The sequence below is a fragment of the Cimex lectularius genome, unplaced genomic scaffold (assembly GCF_000648675.2).
Source record: "Cimex lectularius strain Harlan isolate CLEC.00 unplaced genomic scaffold, Clec_2.1 scaffold2, whole genome shotgun sequence".
NCBI lineage: Eukaryota > Metazoa > Arthropoda > Insecta > Hemiptera > Cimicidae > Cimex > Cimex lectularius.
Genome location: NW_019394219.1, coordinates 3970332 through 3989147, shown reverse-complemented (window position 1 = coordinate 3989147; position 18816 = coordinate 3970332). Strand labels below are relative to the sequence as shown.

Sequence of the window (18816 nt, the reverse complement as noted above, 5' to 3'; positions counted from 1 at the left end):
TAGGTTTTGCCAGACGGTAAAAACCGCGGATCGTTGACTTGCAGTGCGATGACTTTCAGTCTGTTCCACAACACGTGGAAGCCACGTGTGAAATCTTTGATTAGTCATAGCTATCCTGCAAGTATACATCGGTCAACTTCACACTTCCTCGCTTTTTCACTAACGGAGCAGTGTATTTAAAAATAATAAACGCTTCAAAACTGCCGTTATATCAAGGGCGTACAGTTTAAAAGAAATGATCAACAAATAAAATTCCATAAAAACGGTAATACTGCAGCAAGTCAATGATTTTATAAAAATTTAGAATTTTACATTATTTCTATTTACCCTTCCAAGAGCAACTATATTCTCATCTTATTGCGTTTATGTGTTTAAATGTTTTAGTGTACATTAAGCCACATTCATGTAATATATGAATTTAACATAATAACATAATTACAAAAAATACATTACAGGCAAAGATATAAATTGGAGATGTAGAAAAACGATGTAAATAAGAAGTATAGAAATTAGTTTGACTCGTTCGTGGCGTGGGGTTGCCCGGGGACGGGTGAGTTTGGGTGGTGCTGGACTGTGGGGTCCGGTGTCATAAGCGGCTTGGGCGTGTTTTGCCCCGGATTCTATGGGGATGTGGTCTTTTCCATGGTGTTGTAAATGGTTTTTATCCACATCCCCGAAAATGGAAACCGTATATAGGCCCCAAAAAGAAATAAATATGTATGAGTGCTGGTCCCCTTAGGCAGGCTTGGGCATTCTCCCGCTTTCCGGCTGCACCTTGCTTGCCCCTTCGGGCTTCCACATGCTGCGAAGGAGGGAGAAGAAGAAAAAGAAATGGCGGATGCTCAAACGGCGATGCCAAAAAAAAAGTCTAGAAAGAGAGAAAGAGACAGAGTATGAAGAAGAAAGAACATACTTAAAATATTGAAAGAGAGAAAGAGGGAGAGAGAGAAAAAAAACAATAGAGAGAAACAAATAAATAGAGAAAAAGAAAACGTAAGAAAAATTTAATAAATAAAGAAAGAAAGAGGGGGAGAGAGAGAGCGTGAGAGAGAGATAGAAAAAGTGAGGGAGAGGGAGAGAATAGGCTAGAACAGAAAACTTAAGAAAAAGCAAATAAATAGAGAGTGAGAGTTAAAGAAAGGGAGAGTGAGAGAGAGGAAGTGCGAGAGATAGATAGAGAGAGAGAAAGATAAATAGATAGATAGAGAGAGAGTGAGAGAGAGAGTGAGAGAAAGAGAGAATGACGATAGAATATGTAGATAAATAGAGAGAAAGAAAAGAGGGAAACAAATAAAGACACGTAAAAAGTAAAGGAGAAAGTAAGAAAGAAACTGATAAAGAAGTAGACAAGGAGTGACAGAGAAAATAAATTAAATATACAAATTTGATTGATTGGGAGAGTCAGATAGATAGATAGATAGATAGAGATAGCGAGAGATAGCGAGAGAGAGAGAGAGAGGGAGAGCGAGAGAGAGAGAGAGAGAGCGAGAGAGAGAGAGAGAGAGTGAGTGAGAGAGTTTACTTCAACTGATCACAACAAAACATCCCGAAGAATCGAGAACACGAGCATGTGACCCCTCAAACCACTTTGATGATCGATTGCACCTGGCAGATCTCAACAATCGATCTAAAAACCGTCAAAAATCCTGCAAAAAAGTTCACCAAAGGATATCCTATCAACTTAATGATTTTAATACATTTAATTTTAGACTTATCTCACCGCAGTACTTTTTGATACATTAAGTCCCTGGCTATTACGCCCAAACGTCTCGATGTTCAAGTTGCATAATAATCGTGTCAAAGGCTGAAATTGCCAACATTTATCATGCTAGCGTCATTTTTATCATGTTTAGCGCTACTGTTGTTAAAAAATAAATAAAGTTAGATCTATTTATACAATCACTGACCATTCTTGACCTCTGCGATCATTTTAGTACGGGTTAATTTTGAAGTTTTTAATTCTGCTTATATTTTAATAAATTTTGACTGATTATTACACAAACAAACTATACCGCTATAAATCGATAAAAATATATTTGATTTCCACAAGGCTGGAAATGTTGACAAAATTTTCAATCAGTGAGCCATTTTAATATTATTTGAATGGAGCTGTATTGATTAAACGCCAAAGGGACGATGAGGATAAAGCCGTTCGGTCACGATTTCTATTAGCAGCTCCAATTTATTACTCAATGAGGATGACTTGACTGTAGTAATCACCGGCATCCTAAGCCCTACGACTTCAGCTGAACGTCGCAATTGTGAAGTTTGCCCTTCAGCTAGTCGTGAAAAAGAACCTTTATACGGTTCAAATTTGAAAGGGGTTTCATTAAACACTATCAGCGTATGTTTACAGTTTTAGAAAAACCGTTATAAACTGGCCGAAGAGCTATTGACCCCGTGCCACTGCTTGTAACATTATTGGAAATAATCTTGTACTGCCACAACAACAAATTATCAATCTAGATTGTCAAAAATAAAGTTTTCAAATAATAATTCAGTTTTTTATATGGACCAATCGATCTATTTACTTTGCTAACGATGTATCGATAACGGTATGCGCTTGTCCTGTATCGACCGAATAAGTAGTCATGGGAACGGTCATGATGGAGGCAGAGGTAAGATGCTCTACAACATATGTATATCATGGTTTTCTTCTGTATATCCACATATACAGAATAAATACAACCTAAATCGTTATGATTTAAAAACGAACCTTCCATTAAAAGAACAAAGCCACTTTTAATTCTTGAAATTATGCCTAAATTTGTTGCGCTTAGTACAAAGAAGAAAATGTGATAGGCAGTAGTTGCTTACTGACCTAGTAACGCGAAATTATTATTTTTCACGACAATAAAATTACATAATTAAGCTAATAGATTAATCTAAAATACATATTTTTTATACAATAGCTTAATGCTACCAATTATGACTTTTGTGAATAATTGGAATTATGTCAAAACAAATAGAAAACGCAGGTTATTGTCAATTTATTTAGGCTTTCTATTTATTATCTGTGCTATATTTTGTACAAACTTTAGCTAGGTAAAAACGGGACACTGATCAGAAAAACATCATCAACAAATACAAAAGCCAAAATTCATCATCATTTTTTGCTATTTGGTTAAATTGTCAATGACTGTAGACATAGATATTTTATAATTGTTGATAGGCTACACTCCTTTCAAGGATTAAAATTACATTTTCTATTTTGATTTTATAATTTTTTGAAATAAAACTCAAATAAGTCAAAATTTGGTAGTGCTGCTTCAACATCTCTTAACAATTACAATCATTTAAAGAAACTAAATTAGTCTAAATAATCCTATAAGTTAAATTAAGTAACATTTGACAGTAGTTACAATGCATCTATTGGCTATACAATTTAGATTTATATTCCTTTCTTTCTAATTACAGTTGGAAGATCTTAAATTATCTAGGTTCTAAAAAGGGATTCTGACCCCAACGGGTAGTTGAACTTTAAATCCTCCTGTGAATTACTTTACTCTTCACATAATGTTAATCATGACCAATAATGTTGAACATAACTGTTAATCCTACATCTCTACCAATGTTTTGACTTATATATTTTCAAGAACTAAAAATAAAAATAAATTAAATAACTTGTAAATTACTTTTCCGTTGTTTGATTAAATATCAAAGATTTACCAATAATGTTCAAACTTAAATAAACCTCTTCTTTTTAATGAAACCCAATTTTTTTCTAAAATTTCAACAAAAATATTAATTATTTTTTCCAATTTATGAGTAACTAATCACAAGACAGAATAAGAAAATAATATTGTATCCAAGTAGATTAATAATAATCTGGTTTATTACAGTAAGAAATAGATTTTTTTTAATTCTTTGTCTAACGTTTTTAACCTAGGTCAAGGAAGATGAACGTTATTTTTTATATAGAAAATTTTAATCACTTATATTTTTTAATGAGTTTGATAATTCTTAAAAAAAACACTTATTCTTTGTTTTTAGCCAAAGTATCGTGATACCCATTATTACAAACTTAATTAACGATTAAAACATAGTTTTTCGTCATTTATGACTAATTGTCTATTCGTATCACCTAACAAAATTCTTTTACTTAATTTGATAAGATTTTAAAACGAATACATTGACACCAGTCAAAATTTGAAGTTGGGGGGGTTTGCAAAAGTAATTATAAGTTGAGTATATGGTGTTTTTGTTTTATAATCGAATTTTTTATCGAATGTTTTATAATGAAAAGGCCACCGCGCGCCGACAGAACAATAATCAGATCAGGAAATCATTATCGACTGGAGCAAAGGGATACAATGCGATCTTAAACGGATAACAGAAAGTATTTGTAGACAAAAGGGTCCTTTATCATCCATTCCGGCCAAATCTGACACTGAGAGACGGTTCAAAGTCAGGTCATTGGGCTCGACCTGGTGACTCCGAGTGAGTAGTTGAGATGTGGCCAAAATCCCAATATCTGCATTACACTTTTGCCATTTTATTCATATGATTATGAAAAACTTTGAACTTCAATTATATTATCGTTCCTTTACAAAAATCTCTTTTTAACTTGAACAGACTGAAAATTTATATTTATAAATCAATTTCATACAAAACCTACTTAATTATATTTTTTCTTTCAAAAAGGATACAACTTCACTAAAAATTAAAACATAAATATTTAATATTGGTAATTAATTGTGTGTAATAATACTATTAATGGTATCTATAATATAACTGTAAAAATCTTTGAAGTAAATTTTTAATATATATATTAAAATTTGGAATACAGTCAAGTTGCTTCACAGAAAAATTTCCAAGACAAAATAAATTGGTGTTCAGAGCAAAAAATAAAACCAACCCTTTTTTTTGTAATTTTAATTAATAAAATGCTATGAATTGAGGTGTAACTGTAAAACATCACATACCTTCTTATTCTAATGTTCAGATAGTTTTGCATGTTGAAAGTGATTTTTTAAATGGAAGCTTTCTTTTTGATATCCTATGTCACAAATCAAGTGTAAGGACAAATAAAAGAAAAGGACAGAGTCATAAAGATTTATAGCTCAATATCAGTGATCGATATAGAAAAAGATTTATTAAGAAATTAAAATTTTGGGGTGCGGGTGTGTTTTTGTGTGCGTGCGTGCGTGCGTGTGCGTGTGCGTGTGCGTGTGCGCGCGCGCGCGTGTGAGAGAGAGAGAAAGAAAAGGGAAAGAAAACGGAGAGGGAAATCAGATAATTGATACGTAAAGACATTAGGATATTTATGAAAATGTGAGAGAGCGAGGTATATTGTAAACGTGGAATCAAATATAGAAAGTAAAAAGGGAAAAAGATATTAGAAATATTGTCAGACAAAAAAAATGTGCGTGTATATCTGATAGAGAAAGGAAGGGAGAAAAGAGAGAGAGTGAGTGTGAGAGAGAGAGAGGGTGAAAGTGTCTGAGTAGAATGAAGATATTAGCTAAATTAAAATATTAGCGAAAATAAGTAATAGAATAATAACAGTAGGTTGGAAGAGATTACAGCATTGTTGAAAGAAGTGTGAGTGGTAGAGAGTGAGAAATATAGATATAGGAGGAATCTGTATATATATGTGTATATATATACACACATATATCTGTTATATCTCGCTCTATCTATCTATCTATCTATACTTGTCTAGACGAGATTCGTGTTTTCACAAAAGATGGAAAGTAGAGTGTGAAGCAGCGAGAGTTCGCAAAACGATATTGAACGATAAATATAGGAAAAGGGTTAGAAGGAGTGTGAAAAATGAGAAAGAGAGATAAGGAAAGATAGAGAATAAAGGTTGTTGGATTGAAGAATTTGGAAAAGAAAAAGCGAAAATAAATAGAGTTTATAGATATTCAAATAGAAAGATAGTGTGAGAGAAAGAAAAAAGGCTTTAAATATAGGTAAAAAAGAGATTCTTATTATATTATTCAGTTATTAATCTTATTATCTGAATGAGATTCGAGTTATTATGTGAATAGAGAGTGGAGTGTTAGTTAGAGCGTAAAGGAGGGAAAAGAGATAGGGTAAATTAAAAAAGAAAAAGAGAGTGCGAGAATGTAACAGATAAGTAAAACATAATGAAATGAAAAAGATAGAAATCAAAAGAAGAGGAAATGCATAAAACCTAATAAACTTAACAAAAAATAAATTTATTTAGCCAAATATAGAGGTAATCGTAAATATGGTAATAATAAATAGTATGAATTATCTAACTATTTATGATTTTATTACGAATAGCAAATGTTCAATTTTCAAAAATGCATATAATCCTTGCTGTCCTCATGAGGCTAATGACCCCTTCAGCAGAATACCTGTTGTGATTTATAATCTTTTAAATAGAGGGCAAGATACCAATTAGAAGAAAATTAATCAAAAGCTATCCATCATACACCCACTCTTATATTGAGTAATGACAGTTTTTTTTCTTTCATGATTACGTCTTTGTTCGTGCGAAACGTTAATTTTGCGAGATGGCCCGACCGTTAAATGCTCGAACACATTCAAGAAATATCAACGGATAATTGTCAACAAAGCGAGATGTTACGTGCCCCGAGGAAACCCTTTTTATCCAGACAGACGTCATTGTCCTATTATTTTCACAATGCCAGATCCGTTACCGGACTGTGACTATTCCTTTCTGCTGTAATGATAAACCGATGGTTTTCGACACTGACCTTCCTTGACACACCACTTAAATTTATCTCGGGTCAAATTATTCATCACTGGTGTCGTGCATAAAAGTCAGAAATGAAAAACTTTGAAAAGAAAAAAAACTATGCGGTTTCTTCTGGGAAAACGTTCAAGGAAGAGATGTCGTAGATGGATCCGTCTTGGGGGCCTTTAAGAAGAGGTCTTTTCAATGGAAAGACGCTCTGGTGGCAAATTGATTTTCAAACGCACCTTGACATTCGCGACAATCCCATCATTATCTCCATCTGATTTAAGAATCTATTGAGCCGGCGGATTCGTCGCCCTCGTCTGCACCGTTGTCGGAGACCACGTCCGCTATTGTCAAATCCACAATTATTCGAAATCCGTACAGGCAAAAATAAAATGTCGCCAAAAATAATCATTACGATATTTTACCGTTCAAAATAAAAATAAAATTGATATTCTACTTGATACTTCAGTATTATTGTTTCTAATTTATATTGGTTGTCACTAGATGATGCAGTCGCCTCCGAAAGAAAATGGCCAACGACATGACCTGGGTAAGATACAAGGTTCGTTTTAGCCGTAATAATTTATTGGATCGATTTCCATTCTCATTTCAAGAAAGCGGACTGGAAGAGATGACAACGGCCGTAGAAGAAACATTTGTGGAAAATGGAAGCACCAAGGATGCCCAGAGTTCGAACAATAGCGCCCTATCTCCCAACGCGTCCATAGAAGACGAACATTTGCAAAGGTAAAATAATAAAATGATTAATCGTTTAATGTTGGGCAAAAATTTTTGATGTATAATATAGGAAAAGGGACCGCAGTGGCCAAGTTCCTACTTATTTTACCACATCGGTTATAACCCCGGGATAGCCCATGAAATTTTAATTGAGAATAATTTAGAAAACATTGTAGTTTGACCATTCCTTGACAACCAACTGGCCATTGGACGTTAAGCTCCATGTATGACAGGTATTACTTTACTGCAATGTAAATGAAAAAGTCCAAACGAAACATTTATCCCAACTCTTCTATTCAATAAAATCAAAGGATAATAACAAACAATAATGTTGAACCGGCACAAGGCCACTACTGGGTCTGTCTTCACTAGCGGGTTTTTTGTTTGAGTTATTCAAACGCGTTTCGGCATTACGCCATCTTCAGTGAGAAACTGTCGGTCATTTTGTACGAGTACGGTTTATATATTATTGGGTCCGTCCTATGTAAATCGTACTCGGACAAAAGGACAGACAGTTTCTCACTGAAAACGGCGCAAAGCTGAAATGTGTTTGAATAACTCAAATAAAAAAACCCACGAGTGAAGACAGACCCAGTAGTGGCCATGTACCGGTTCAACATGAATTCACCGACTCGCCGACCAAAACCCAACATCTACAACAAACAATAATATAATATATATGAACTTGAATTTTTATGTTCAACAAAATTTGGAAGAAGTACATAAAATGATACTTAAAAGATCAGAAAAACTCAAGAAAGTATACAATCACAACATATATGAAAAATATTTAAAATTTTATATGTTAATTATTTACAAAGTGACAATTTCTCAACTTAAAATTTCGAAGGGTGAGTGATTGTTAAGATCTTTAAAATCATTTATCCTCTAAAAAGGCTGGCAAATTATCTGAACGGTTTGCTATGGTTGAGACGTGCTGTAAAAACTTTCGCAGAGAAATACGACTTTTCTATTTGTGTTAGTAATCTAAAATCTAAATTTAAAAGTCACATCTAAAATGAGCCAACAAAAAAAGACATTTTTCAGTATATCATTGGCAGACTTTCAAGAAAATTTGTCTATAGCACAATGTCTCCATAAAAATGCTACAATCCGTTTGAAATTTTCTTCAAACAAAAATTATTTGATAAATGAAGTAATAAGTAAAGTAAAGCTGGTTAATGGTTTTTAATGATGAGAAAATGCCTTTTTGGTTACTTTAAGAACAATCATCAACGACACCAGGCAGGCTAATAACAATATGTCAAATGAAAATCGGAGCTTTATTCTACATCAGGACCCACAAGCACGCACAGACACGCACACATACACACTTTCGTTCATTCTTTCACTTTATATTTTTCTCTATCTGTTTCTATCTTACTCTTTCTCTCTCTCTCACTCTCTCTCTCTCTCTCTCTCTCTCTCTATCTATCTATCTATCTATCTATCTATCTCTCTATCTCTATCTATCTATCTATCTATCTCTCTCTCTCTCTCTCTCTATCTATCTATCTATCTATCTATCTATCTATGTATCTATCTATCTCTATCTATCTATCTATCTAACTATCTATCTCTTTCTATTTATCTATCTCTCGCTCTCTCCATTTTTATTTGTTTTGTTAATACTCTCTTTCTTCTCTCAGTCTACTCCTGAATCATTTTCTTTCATACTTTCCGTCTATCCGTCTGTTCGTCTATCTATGTAATGTTGCTAACTGCCTATCTCTCTCTTTCTCCATCTTTCCCTCTCTCACTCTCTGTCCAAATTTGCGGGACTTTTTAAGTATAACTATATTTCTTCCTTCGTTCATTCTTCCATCAAATTTGATTTTATTAGGACATTTACCATACATATATGCAAATAGACACTCAAATTCGTACATATTCTGATATATTTATTTACTCACGCACTCTGACTGCGGCTAGATTGGACTTCATCCATAGATCACTTTGCACTAAATCATGGTCGATTTTTTTTTCCACAAACCAACCAAACTCAACCAAATACCATCCCTTATGAACCGTTTAATTTATGGCAGTTTCAAAAAATAGTTCTTAATGAAGAGAAATAAAAACGTTTGCATGATCATTGCTGTCATATTTCTTTGATGACGCGGCGAAAAATATTCTTGAGCGTGCCAGCACAATTACATTATTCATATATACAAAATTTAGGTCAATGCATGTAGTAAAAACTTTACTGGTTAAGGTCAAAAGATGAAATATCTCTGAATAGTTGGATGAAACGTTAAATATCTTAAGGATTAATTATTTAACAGTCTGTAAGAACAAAAGCATTAGTGGATAGTTTTGAATATGTGCGTACACGTTTAAACGCTTAATTATTCGTTAACACAGGATTTACAGCGAACGTGAAGAACTAATAGGACGAAGATTCAGGCATTTGGCTAGATCATTCAGGGAAAGAACTCAGAGAGTGAGAAACCGATTTGAACTACCGCCAACGCCTTCGACGGTCAGTTCTGAGCCAGGTATTGAATTTGACAATATTTGTACTAATTTGACGTGCTAACTAGTTGATTAAACTCCTTTGAATTAGACGCTCATATTTCGATCAATAGATTAAGTTTATACAAGGTAAAAATCAATAGATATAACTAGCGTTATCAGTTTGTACTTCAATAACCGAACAGTTAGTTAACAAGTAAAGCCATCGTAAATACAAATTTATACGTCGAGTGATTTTCAGTGAGAAGTCGCGGTGTCATTATTTATGAAAAGTTTATTGACCCGCTGTCAAGTGTCGTATTGACTGTTTGTGGACACAATACGGCGTTTTAAGGCCGGCGAAGCTCTCAAGGGCCGACTCGGCGCAAACTATTTGAAAGTCATCTACCTTCCGTGGGCGCCGATACCACGACCACCGTAACGGTCTTGGGGGCCCCGTTCGCCTATTTTGTATTTTCGACAGCCGGAAACGTTTGTTTATTTATTTATTTTGCAGAAGACACGAGCTGCAAGGCAGTCAGCTCAGCGGCGAGCGGTACGGCGAGCGGGTCGCAAATTATGCATAGCTTGTCGAAGGAGTGGTCTTCGGATGATAACGTCGAATCCTCAGGTGCTGTGGTGGAACCTCAAGGTATAGTAAATATCAGTTGTCTAATTAATTTTAGTTTGAAATGAAAAACGCACACTCATTTTTAAAAGAATATAAAAATGCCGACCATTCCAATCGCTACTGTGTCCATCTAATTTACAATACTTGAAATATTTTACAGTAATTTTCGTCCTTTTTTTAAACTTTTTATTTCAATTCATTAGATTTTTATTTCTGAAATCCTAAGAATTATGTGATATCATCTTACTATCTTCATCGACTCCCTTCATGACAACATTTTTATTATGTCAAGGTTGGTAATGAGCACATGAGTAATTCTTCAACTTTATATTTCAAGTAGTATTAAGTTTTCTTGTGTTTTGAATTTGTAGTGGTTCCTTCTCATTATTTTAAGAAAAGATCATTTATTCAATTTAATTGTCTAGGTCCATGTTAGTCTATTTCCTAAACTTATCATAAGCATTTACTTCCCCTAGTCCTATATTATTTTTATTTTTAGTAATTCCGTTTTACTTTGTGTATTCTAGCGTTTGTTATTGTTTGTTTGGAGTATTTTTTTTAACCAGATAATTGACAAATGTTAACAACAGGTTGAACGAACCTACCTAGTGAGCCACTCTGGCAAATTCTTTTTGACTTAAGACTGTTTCATCCACCTTTGCCCTTGCTTTATTGTCTGGACGGATTTCTTCCAGACCTCTCGTCCTTCAATTACTGAGAACAAAAACTGTTTGCAAATTCGTCATGGGACACCGTACTCTTTAAAAAACGTAAGCAATCTAATACAGTGTTTTTTTGGGCCACAATGTACAGCTCATTTCAAACTCTTAAAAGATTCTAATATGTCATACATGATCAATTTGGAAAATTTCTAGGATTAATTAAACATCATACACTTTTATCCCCAGAAAAAATAGAGAGCAGTACATTTCAAATAATATTTCATTCTTTCATGACTCAAAAAAAGTACTAGATAGTTCGAAAAAGCTTTTTTTAAATTATTTATTAACTTCGATCAAAATTTAATTGCTTCTATTTGAATATATTTGGAAACCATATTTACTCAGTTAATAAACCAACCATTAAATTGATTATACCTTAGCGTGACGATGCCACGTGGGGTGCAGGCCGAAGGTCGTACGTGCGTTTATCGCTATGATACCTTTTGTCGACGGAAAAACAACTCAATTACACTTTTATGTAGAAGACGTGTCGGAACTTTCTATTTCTGGTCATCATGATCAAGGTCGTATGATTATGTTTATTAGGCTGCCTCTATGTCACATGGCTGACAATGGTGACGCTCTCTTTCCTCTACAACTGTTTCGTCATCCCACTGAGGACGACCTTTCCCTACCAGACTCCGGACAACACAGTGACATGGTTGGCCCTCGACTACTCCATGGACGCCTTTTATCTCCTCGATATGGCTTTGGTCAAACCGAGGATAATGTACCTGGAAGACGGCTTCTGGGTTAGAGACGTCAAACTGACGAGAAGCAATTACATGCGAAAAACCGAATTCATCGTAAGACTTTCAATATATAAAAAAATATCAGAATTATAATTATGACATATTTCAGATGGACATAATGTCTTTAGTACCGTTAGACCTTCTCTACTTCTACTACGGACCAATATACCCTTGGCTACGTATACCTAGACTACTTAAGGTAAAAATAAAACAGTGATAACAAAATTGTTCAGGATGTTCTTTAACAAAAATAAATTCATTTCTAGATACACACTTTTTGGGAGTTTTTTAACCATTTTGATAAAGTCTCTCCGTCTCCTTACATCGTTAGAACTGCAAGGACTTTGACGTACATGATATACCTGGTCCATCTGAACGCTTGCGCTTATTACGCTGTCTCGGTGAATGAAGGTATCGCCTCGAATCATTGGGTCTTCAATGGTGTAGGAAACGCGTAAGTCCTCAGTACTTAACTAACTTAAACTTAACCATATACTATACATTCAATTTCATTGATATGAATAAAAGTTTTCATTATATACGTTTCTCAATTATTTGTTTGCTATAAAAATTTGTGCATAAGGGATTTTAAGGGTGCTTAAAATTAATCCATTTCTTTATCATTCCTTCTCACCTATTTGACGTCCAACCTCATTATCCACGATCTAAAAGGTTTCTGAGTTGTCGATACTAACTGCTCTAGAGATTAAAGAATATTGTTTGAGTGCGTTCATAGATCTAGCACAGGTTTTGACATGGTCTGAAGTACCCGGGTCTACTTTATAAACTTAAACGCTTCCTATCCACTCCTTATTACCTATCGTGGAATCTGGACCTATCCTGTCTAACTGATCGCTGAACGTTCAGAGTGACGTGCGGCAACGAGTTCTGGGAAGTCGGATAAGTATTGTTATATCTGTATTTGCAAATCTGCGTCCTAAAAGAGAACATTCATGGTCCCATCCTTTATTACGTTTATGCTGATGATCTACCTATACATCCTAATACCACCTACGCTGACGACACCACAATTTTGTCTTCTGTCTCGAATCAGATCCAAGCTACCTCTAACATTTAAGAACGCCTTATCGAAGACTGTTGCATAGAGTGGAGGGCAAGACTGAATGAAGAAAAATGTACTCAGTGTACGCTCGCGTAGAAAAATCAGTCTTGACCTCCATTGTACATCAATAACATATACCGACTTCCATTCAAGTCAAATACTTAGGGCTGTACCTATTACTGCATGCCCTGGAACCCATTAGAGTGTAATCTTGTTTTGCACTCGTGTAACCTAATCTGTTTAATTTAGTTTGCAATGCAGCACGATCCTTAAGCTACCGATGTTTGAGTTTAATGTGGCTGCCCGGCCCCCTTTATTCAAATCGAACTGAGTACATCTCTCATTTTTGGATTTTGGCTTGACAAATACTGTGTAGACCCATGGGCTCGGAGTATTTGGTTTTTGGCTCCTGTACCTTGCTTTCCACAACAAAGAAATACCGACTTTAATTCAAGTCAAATACTTAGGACTATATGTAGACAGCAGACTGTCGTGGAATGTCCACACTTTAGAGACAAAATTAATAGAAGCTTTGGGCGACTATGAACACTTCTAGGACTGAAATTCGCCTTGACAATCAACACTAAACTAGCTTTATACAGGACTTACTACGACCACGTTTGATGTACAGAGTGGAACTGTGGGGTTCTGCCAGGCCATACAACATCCAGCTTATTCAATTCTTCCCATCATAAGTCTTCAGACAAATCGTCAAAACACCTTCTACGTTACTAGTATTTTTATCGTAATTATACCTAGGTTTATAACTATAATAATAAATACCTAAATAGTTAAAAGAAATAGATCATTCTAAAATATTAAAGTGAGGTGGTTAAATTGACTACTTTTCCAATCAATTGCGTATTAAATAAGAATCATTTTACACTCGTTTTTTATAAGTAATCAGCCTTATTTAAAGGTACATCCGGTGTTTTTATTTTGCTGTCAAAACTGCTACGTCTATTGGAAAAAATCCTAGGCCTGAAAACGAGGCAGAGTATCTTTTTATGACTGCATCGTGGCTAATGGGAGTCTTCGTTTTTGCCATTCTGATAGGCCAGGTACTAGATTGCTCAATAACCAAAACAAACAGTAATTTTTCAAATTACTTTTATTAATTATAGATAAGAGATATAATAGCAACGGCAACTAGGTCTCAGACGGAATACAGAAAGCTTATGGATGAGACACTCCACCATTTGAGAAAATTAAACTTGCCGCCTAGACTACTTGAGAGGGTCAAAACCTGGTTTTCCTACACATGGCAGCAACAGCACACTTTAGGTCAATTGAATTTATATTTAAAATTCACCCTGGGATAAATATTTTATTTATTAGATGAATCGAGAGTCTTGGACACTCTACCGCATAAAATGAAGACTGACGTAGCCATAAACGTCCATATACAAACTCTCAATAAAGTTCAGCTTTTTAAAGACTGCGACGAAGCTTTGTTGAGAGAACTTGTTTTAAAGTTAAGACCAGTTTTATACTTGCCGGGTGATTATATTTGTCGTAAGGTAATAAACTGGGTTTCACGATGAATTTGTTTTGATTCGATTTTGTTTTAAGGGAGAAGTAGGAAAGGAGATGTATATAGTGAAGTCGGGACAGGTGCAAGTCGTGACTGGGATCGATGGCTGCGAAATATTGGCAACATTGACTGAAGGGTCGGTTTTTGGAGAAATATCCCTTTTGGCGATTTCTGGAGGGAACAGAAGAACTGCTGATGTCAGGTAATTTTTATTACCTTGTCTCTAACTATTAGTTACTATTTATTTTTTAAGGTCTAACGGTTATTCAAATCTGTTCGTTTTGAGCAAGGATGATTTAAACGAGGCCTTACAGTTTCATCCGACAGCGCAGGAGATTTTAAAGAAAAAGGCTAAGTAAATTCTTCGCTTTTTGTATTGGTAGCAAAAACTAAAATACGTCAATTTTAGAAATTTGGTGAAGCAAAATTTGGCTAGAGAAAGGAGGACGAGGGCGGAAGTGTTGATCAAAAACCCAGACCCTGCTCGTAGACAGCCAAAACTTCTACCTATTGTCATGAAGGTTCGAAAAAACATACATGTTTGGGTGAAACTAACTACAAAATTTAAAACTGGTTAAAGGTTTTACCACCGGATTCAGGACCTGCCCGCCTGTTGAAATACGGATCGCGTTGCGGTTCGAGGGGAAGAAATAGGAGGTTGAATACAACTAACAATGACTTTCACTACAGAGAGGTAATAAAATTAAACTTATTTATCAAAAACAAATTTGATTAACCTAATAACTTGTAGAAGTCCACTGGTGGCACTTACTTTTCATATTTCAACTAAGAACGCGTGATTAGACTGTTTATACTTTTGTATAACATAATAACTCTACCATTTACAACATGCTAAAAGAATATAGGTACAAACGGAAAAAAAAGTGAAAAACTAATTTTAACACGAAGAATAACTCCATGGCCAATCAAACACATGTACAAATTTACCTACGTTTAATTTTAGCCTTTCAATCAGGAAAATGTACGAAACTGGAAAAACCATTTACTTTTCCGGGTCTGTAGGACAAGCTAGAGTCCGATGCGAAACCTGGAACTAATGTGTGCATTACATCAGGATTGAGCTTCCTATTGAGACATTTAAGCCAAGTTCAAACTATTCACAAATTCTGCCCACTCCGGAGCGGTTCTTTCATAGCAGGACCAATTTTATGAAATCCTCCATCCCTATTCAACAATGGGCATGATGTGTCCAATTTCCATACCCAATCTATCTCGAACATCTCTCGTGCCCACTGCATACATTCAAGTTCGTATAGGACGCCATCCATCGATTAAACCAAAATTACCGAGCCTTCTGTTTTCTCCATTCAGCTGAGGTACGAGAGAAAATCCTGTGTCCAGTTAATAATTTAGTAAAAAAATAGTCGACCACCTCCGTACCCTTTTATGCTTAGACAGTACGAATTTGTATCAACCTTGCTGTCCATCTACCGCACGAATTGAAAAGTAACCTCTTTTTCCAATTATGAGAGACATAATTTTTTCACTTTTTTGCCAACTCTTCACCAAGGGCACCCGTGTGATCGTAGATCCACATTCTCTACAGGGACGTTAGACGAATAGGGATTACTCCCGCTATCATTAAGTCTTCTAGTTCACAACCAGTGTAGAAGCTTGTTATTCGGAAAGACCTCCTCCGTTGTTCAGCACTTTTACTTCCGATATTTACCTCTTTTTAAAGCTCCTTACCTTCCTTAGCCCTTACCTTAAACCTGTAGCATGACTGAGTGGCAAACCGATATTAGAAGACGACGAAGGCACCATAATATTGGTCAATTAGGCTAAGGAGAGTCATTTTGATTTTAGAAGCCTTTTCCCGATGCACCCCGGACTTCTAAATATTTTACTGTGGCCTTTGTAACTAAAGGAGCTTCAACAACAAGGTAATCAAAAATAGTGGAAATACACCGTCGAATTAAAATTACCAAAAAAGTACGCATGGATTGAATCAACTAAGAGTTCCTACATGTAGGGTTTTAATTTCAACAAAAACATATTTTTTAAAGCATTTTCGAGCTTTACTTATTCTTCAGAAATGTTTAGGGTCAAAAATAATTCCTGGAGGAATAAATGAACAAATAAATAAATAGGCGATACAAACAAACCTGATTCTTTTTGTTGAAATTAAAACCCTAAACACCAGATGTGTTCACAACAACCAAGAAATATAGATGAAAAAAGAAGTGAGTTGACATTTTATTATTAATTTAAGACTATTATCAACATATTAAACTTCCAGTATAGTTAGCTTTCCGTTTTCGCTCAATTTCTTTGTTTTAATTGAAAATTTCACACACAACACTCTAGCGTATTGCGGTATTGCATTCTTTACAGGGAACGGCGAACAATCTGTTGAATTGACGCGAAAGTAAAACAAAAAGTTATTTATGCTACATTGCCATTTTTGTTTATAAATTTAGTCTTTTAAAAACTAAATTATGTATTTTCAATGTATTGTTTATATTATATTTATTATGATTTCTTAAGAACGATGTCTGTAAATGTCCAACATCCGTTAGTCTCAACAAGACCTAGAATTCTGATATATACCTTTCCCCAAGTGGCTTTACATTAAAAGTTATTTTGAAAAATTGTTACAATTGAAAAAAAATTATACAATACTTACAACGGGAAGCAATGAACGTTAGATCACCAATTTCTATACAATTTTCTATAATTATACTAAGTAGAAAAATATTAGACGCGTGTCCCAGCATTCTTGCCAATGGGCTTTAGAAATCGAGAAAAAATATTTTAAATAATTTAATTGTTATATACATAAATATCATTCGATTCATTTTTTAAGCAGGATAAGAAAATAATATGTAAGATTAGAACTAAATGAGGTTAGATAAATAAAGTTACAAATGCCATAAAACGCCTCCAGTAAAGTAGCTTTCAAAAATTATAAAAAACGAATCGGATTCGTCTTAATCACCATTTAAAGCCACTTAACATGATCTTTTACAGCAAACATACAAATAGACATATTTCTCGCTGGATTCGATGTGGGCAATTTTTATCGCCGCTGTCCTGTATTCCACTTAAACATTCATAGCTTCACTAGATTTTGTCCAAATTAGACATTTATACAACCTTTGGAAAGCAGAATATTTAATTTTTTTAAGCTATGTCAACAACGGTTAGAAGTGAGTTAAATAAGGGCCTAGCTGTATAAGGGAGCCGAGACATTTATGCCATTATGTGTCGTAGATCGGAGGCCTTTACAAGATGAAACTTTTATGGAAAAAATTATTTTTTGTTTTTCCCAAAAATTTGAGTTCTTGGATTTTTGGGAGTGCAAAAAATGTCTATCAGCTTGCTTGCAGACATAATATTTTGGTCTACTTTGTTAATTCCCTCGTTCCCAAATTATGTATACCGATGCTATGACTATCTGCCAAATGAAATTTTGGCGCAGTAACCGAATGACAGCAAAATAGATTAAAATATGATTTACAACTTATTTATCAGTTGAATATTTGAATATACAGCAATATAAATCTCGAAAAGTATAGCTTGACATTAATAAATTGCTTTAAAGAAGAAAAATCATAATAAAATTGATTTTGTTTATAACTTCTTAAAACACAAATATAAGTTAGTCAGTTTGAGATTTTTTTGTAAAAATTAACTAGCAATAAACTAAATTTGGAAAAAGGTGTCACCGTCAAGCATCTGAATCACTGTTCCATTTTCTGAATTCTTTTGTTACTGATGAATGGAGCTAATTTGTTGAATTAAACGTCCTCTATCATTTCCACTTTAAACAAAGGTGGAATTATGTTGAAATGGTTATACAATGATTATGACTGTTGAACTTTTGTTATTTGATAACACGATGAATTTGTTTTTAGAAAATGCCAACAAGGTGCCAATCTTTAGACCTCGGTATGCTGGGATTTCTAGACCGAGAGGACCGGCTGGAGAAAGACGAATCGACATTCCAATGCAACGTGACTGTGCATAGAGAAATGAGCAAATAGGCAGGCCATTAGGCTCTAATGGCCAAATCAAAATCTTTTTTGGGATAGACCAATTAGCAAAAATTCTCTATCGAGTCTCTTCACATATTTAAGTTGCCATATAGATACATGATTAATTTATTTTTTTACTTATTCAAAACAGGAAATAATTATGACTTTTACAAAATAAAACTAGTTTATTCACGTTTGTTGTTACTCACGATTTCCCCCACTTTTGTTATAGTTATCTTTGTAAA

The 18816-nt window shown here is 34.4% G+C and overlaps 1 protein-coding gene across 1 annotated transcript; it reads left to right on the top strand.

Annotated features, from left to right (window-relative positions):
• The first annotated feature begins 2599 nt into the window (after positions 1-2599).
• LOC106666829 (cyclic nucleotide-gated cation channel beta-1) lies at positions 2600-18760 on the top strand. The gene is made up of 16 exons (XM_014394306.1): positions 2600-2618; positions 7184-7229; positions 7294-7426; positions 9782-9915; positions 10389-10523; positions 11771-12030; positions 12086-12175; positions 12243-12430; positions 13959-14100; positions 14164-14323; positions 14378-14559; positions 14612-14775; positions 14827-14928; positions 14983-15094; positions 15154-15267; positions 18452-18760. Exons 1-16 carry the CDS (start codon positions 2604-2606, stop codon positions 18578-18580), a joined length of 2106 nt encoding a protein of 701 aa, XP_014249792.1. The 5' UTR covers positions 2600-2603; the 3' UTR covers positions 18581-18760.
• Positions 18761-18816: the final 56 nt, after the last annotated feature.

Bases quoted from the DNA above. Each gene is read 5' to 3' on its own strand.
- LOC106666829 (XM_014394306.1), top strand. The intron at 7,427-9,781 runs GTAAAATAATAA...TCGTTAACACAG, and splicing joins GAAGACGAACATTTGCAAAG to GATTTACAGCGAACGTGAAG. The intron at 12,431-13,958 runs GTAAGTCCTCAG...CCTTATTTAAAG, and splicing joins TTCAATGGTGTAGGAAACGC to GTACATCCGGTGTTTTTATT.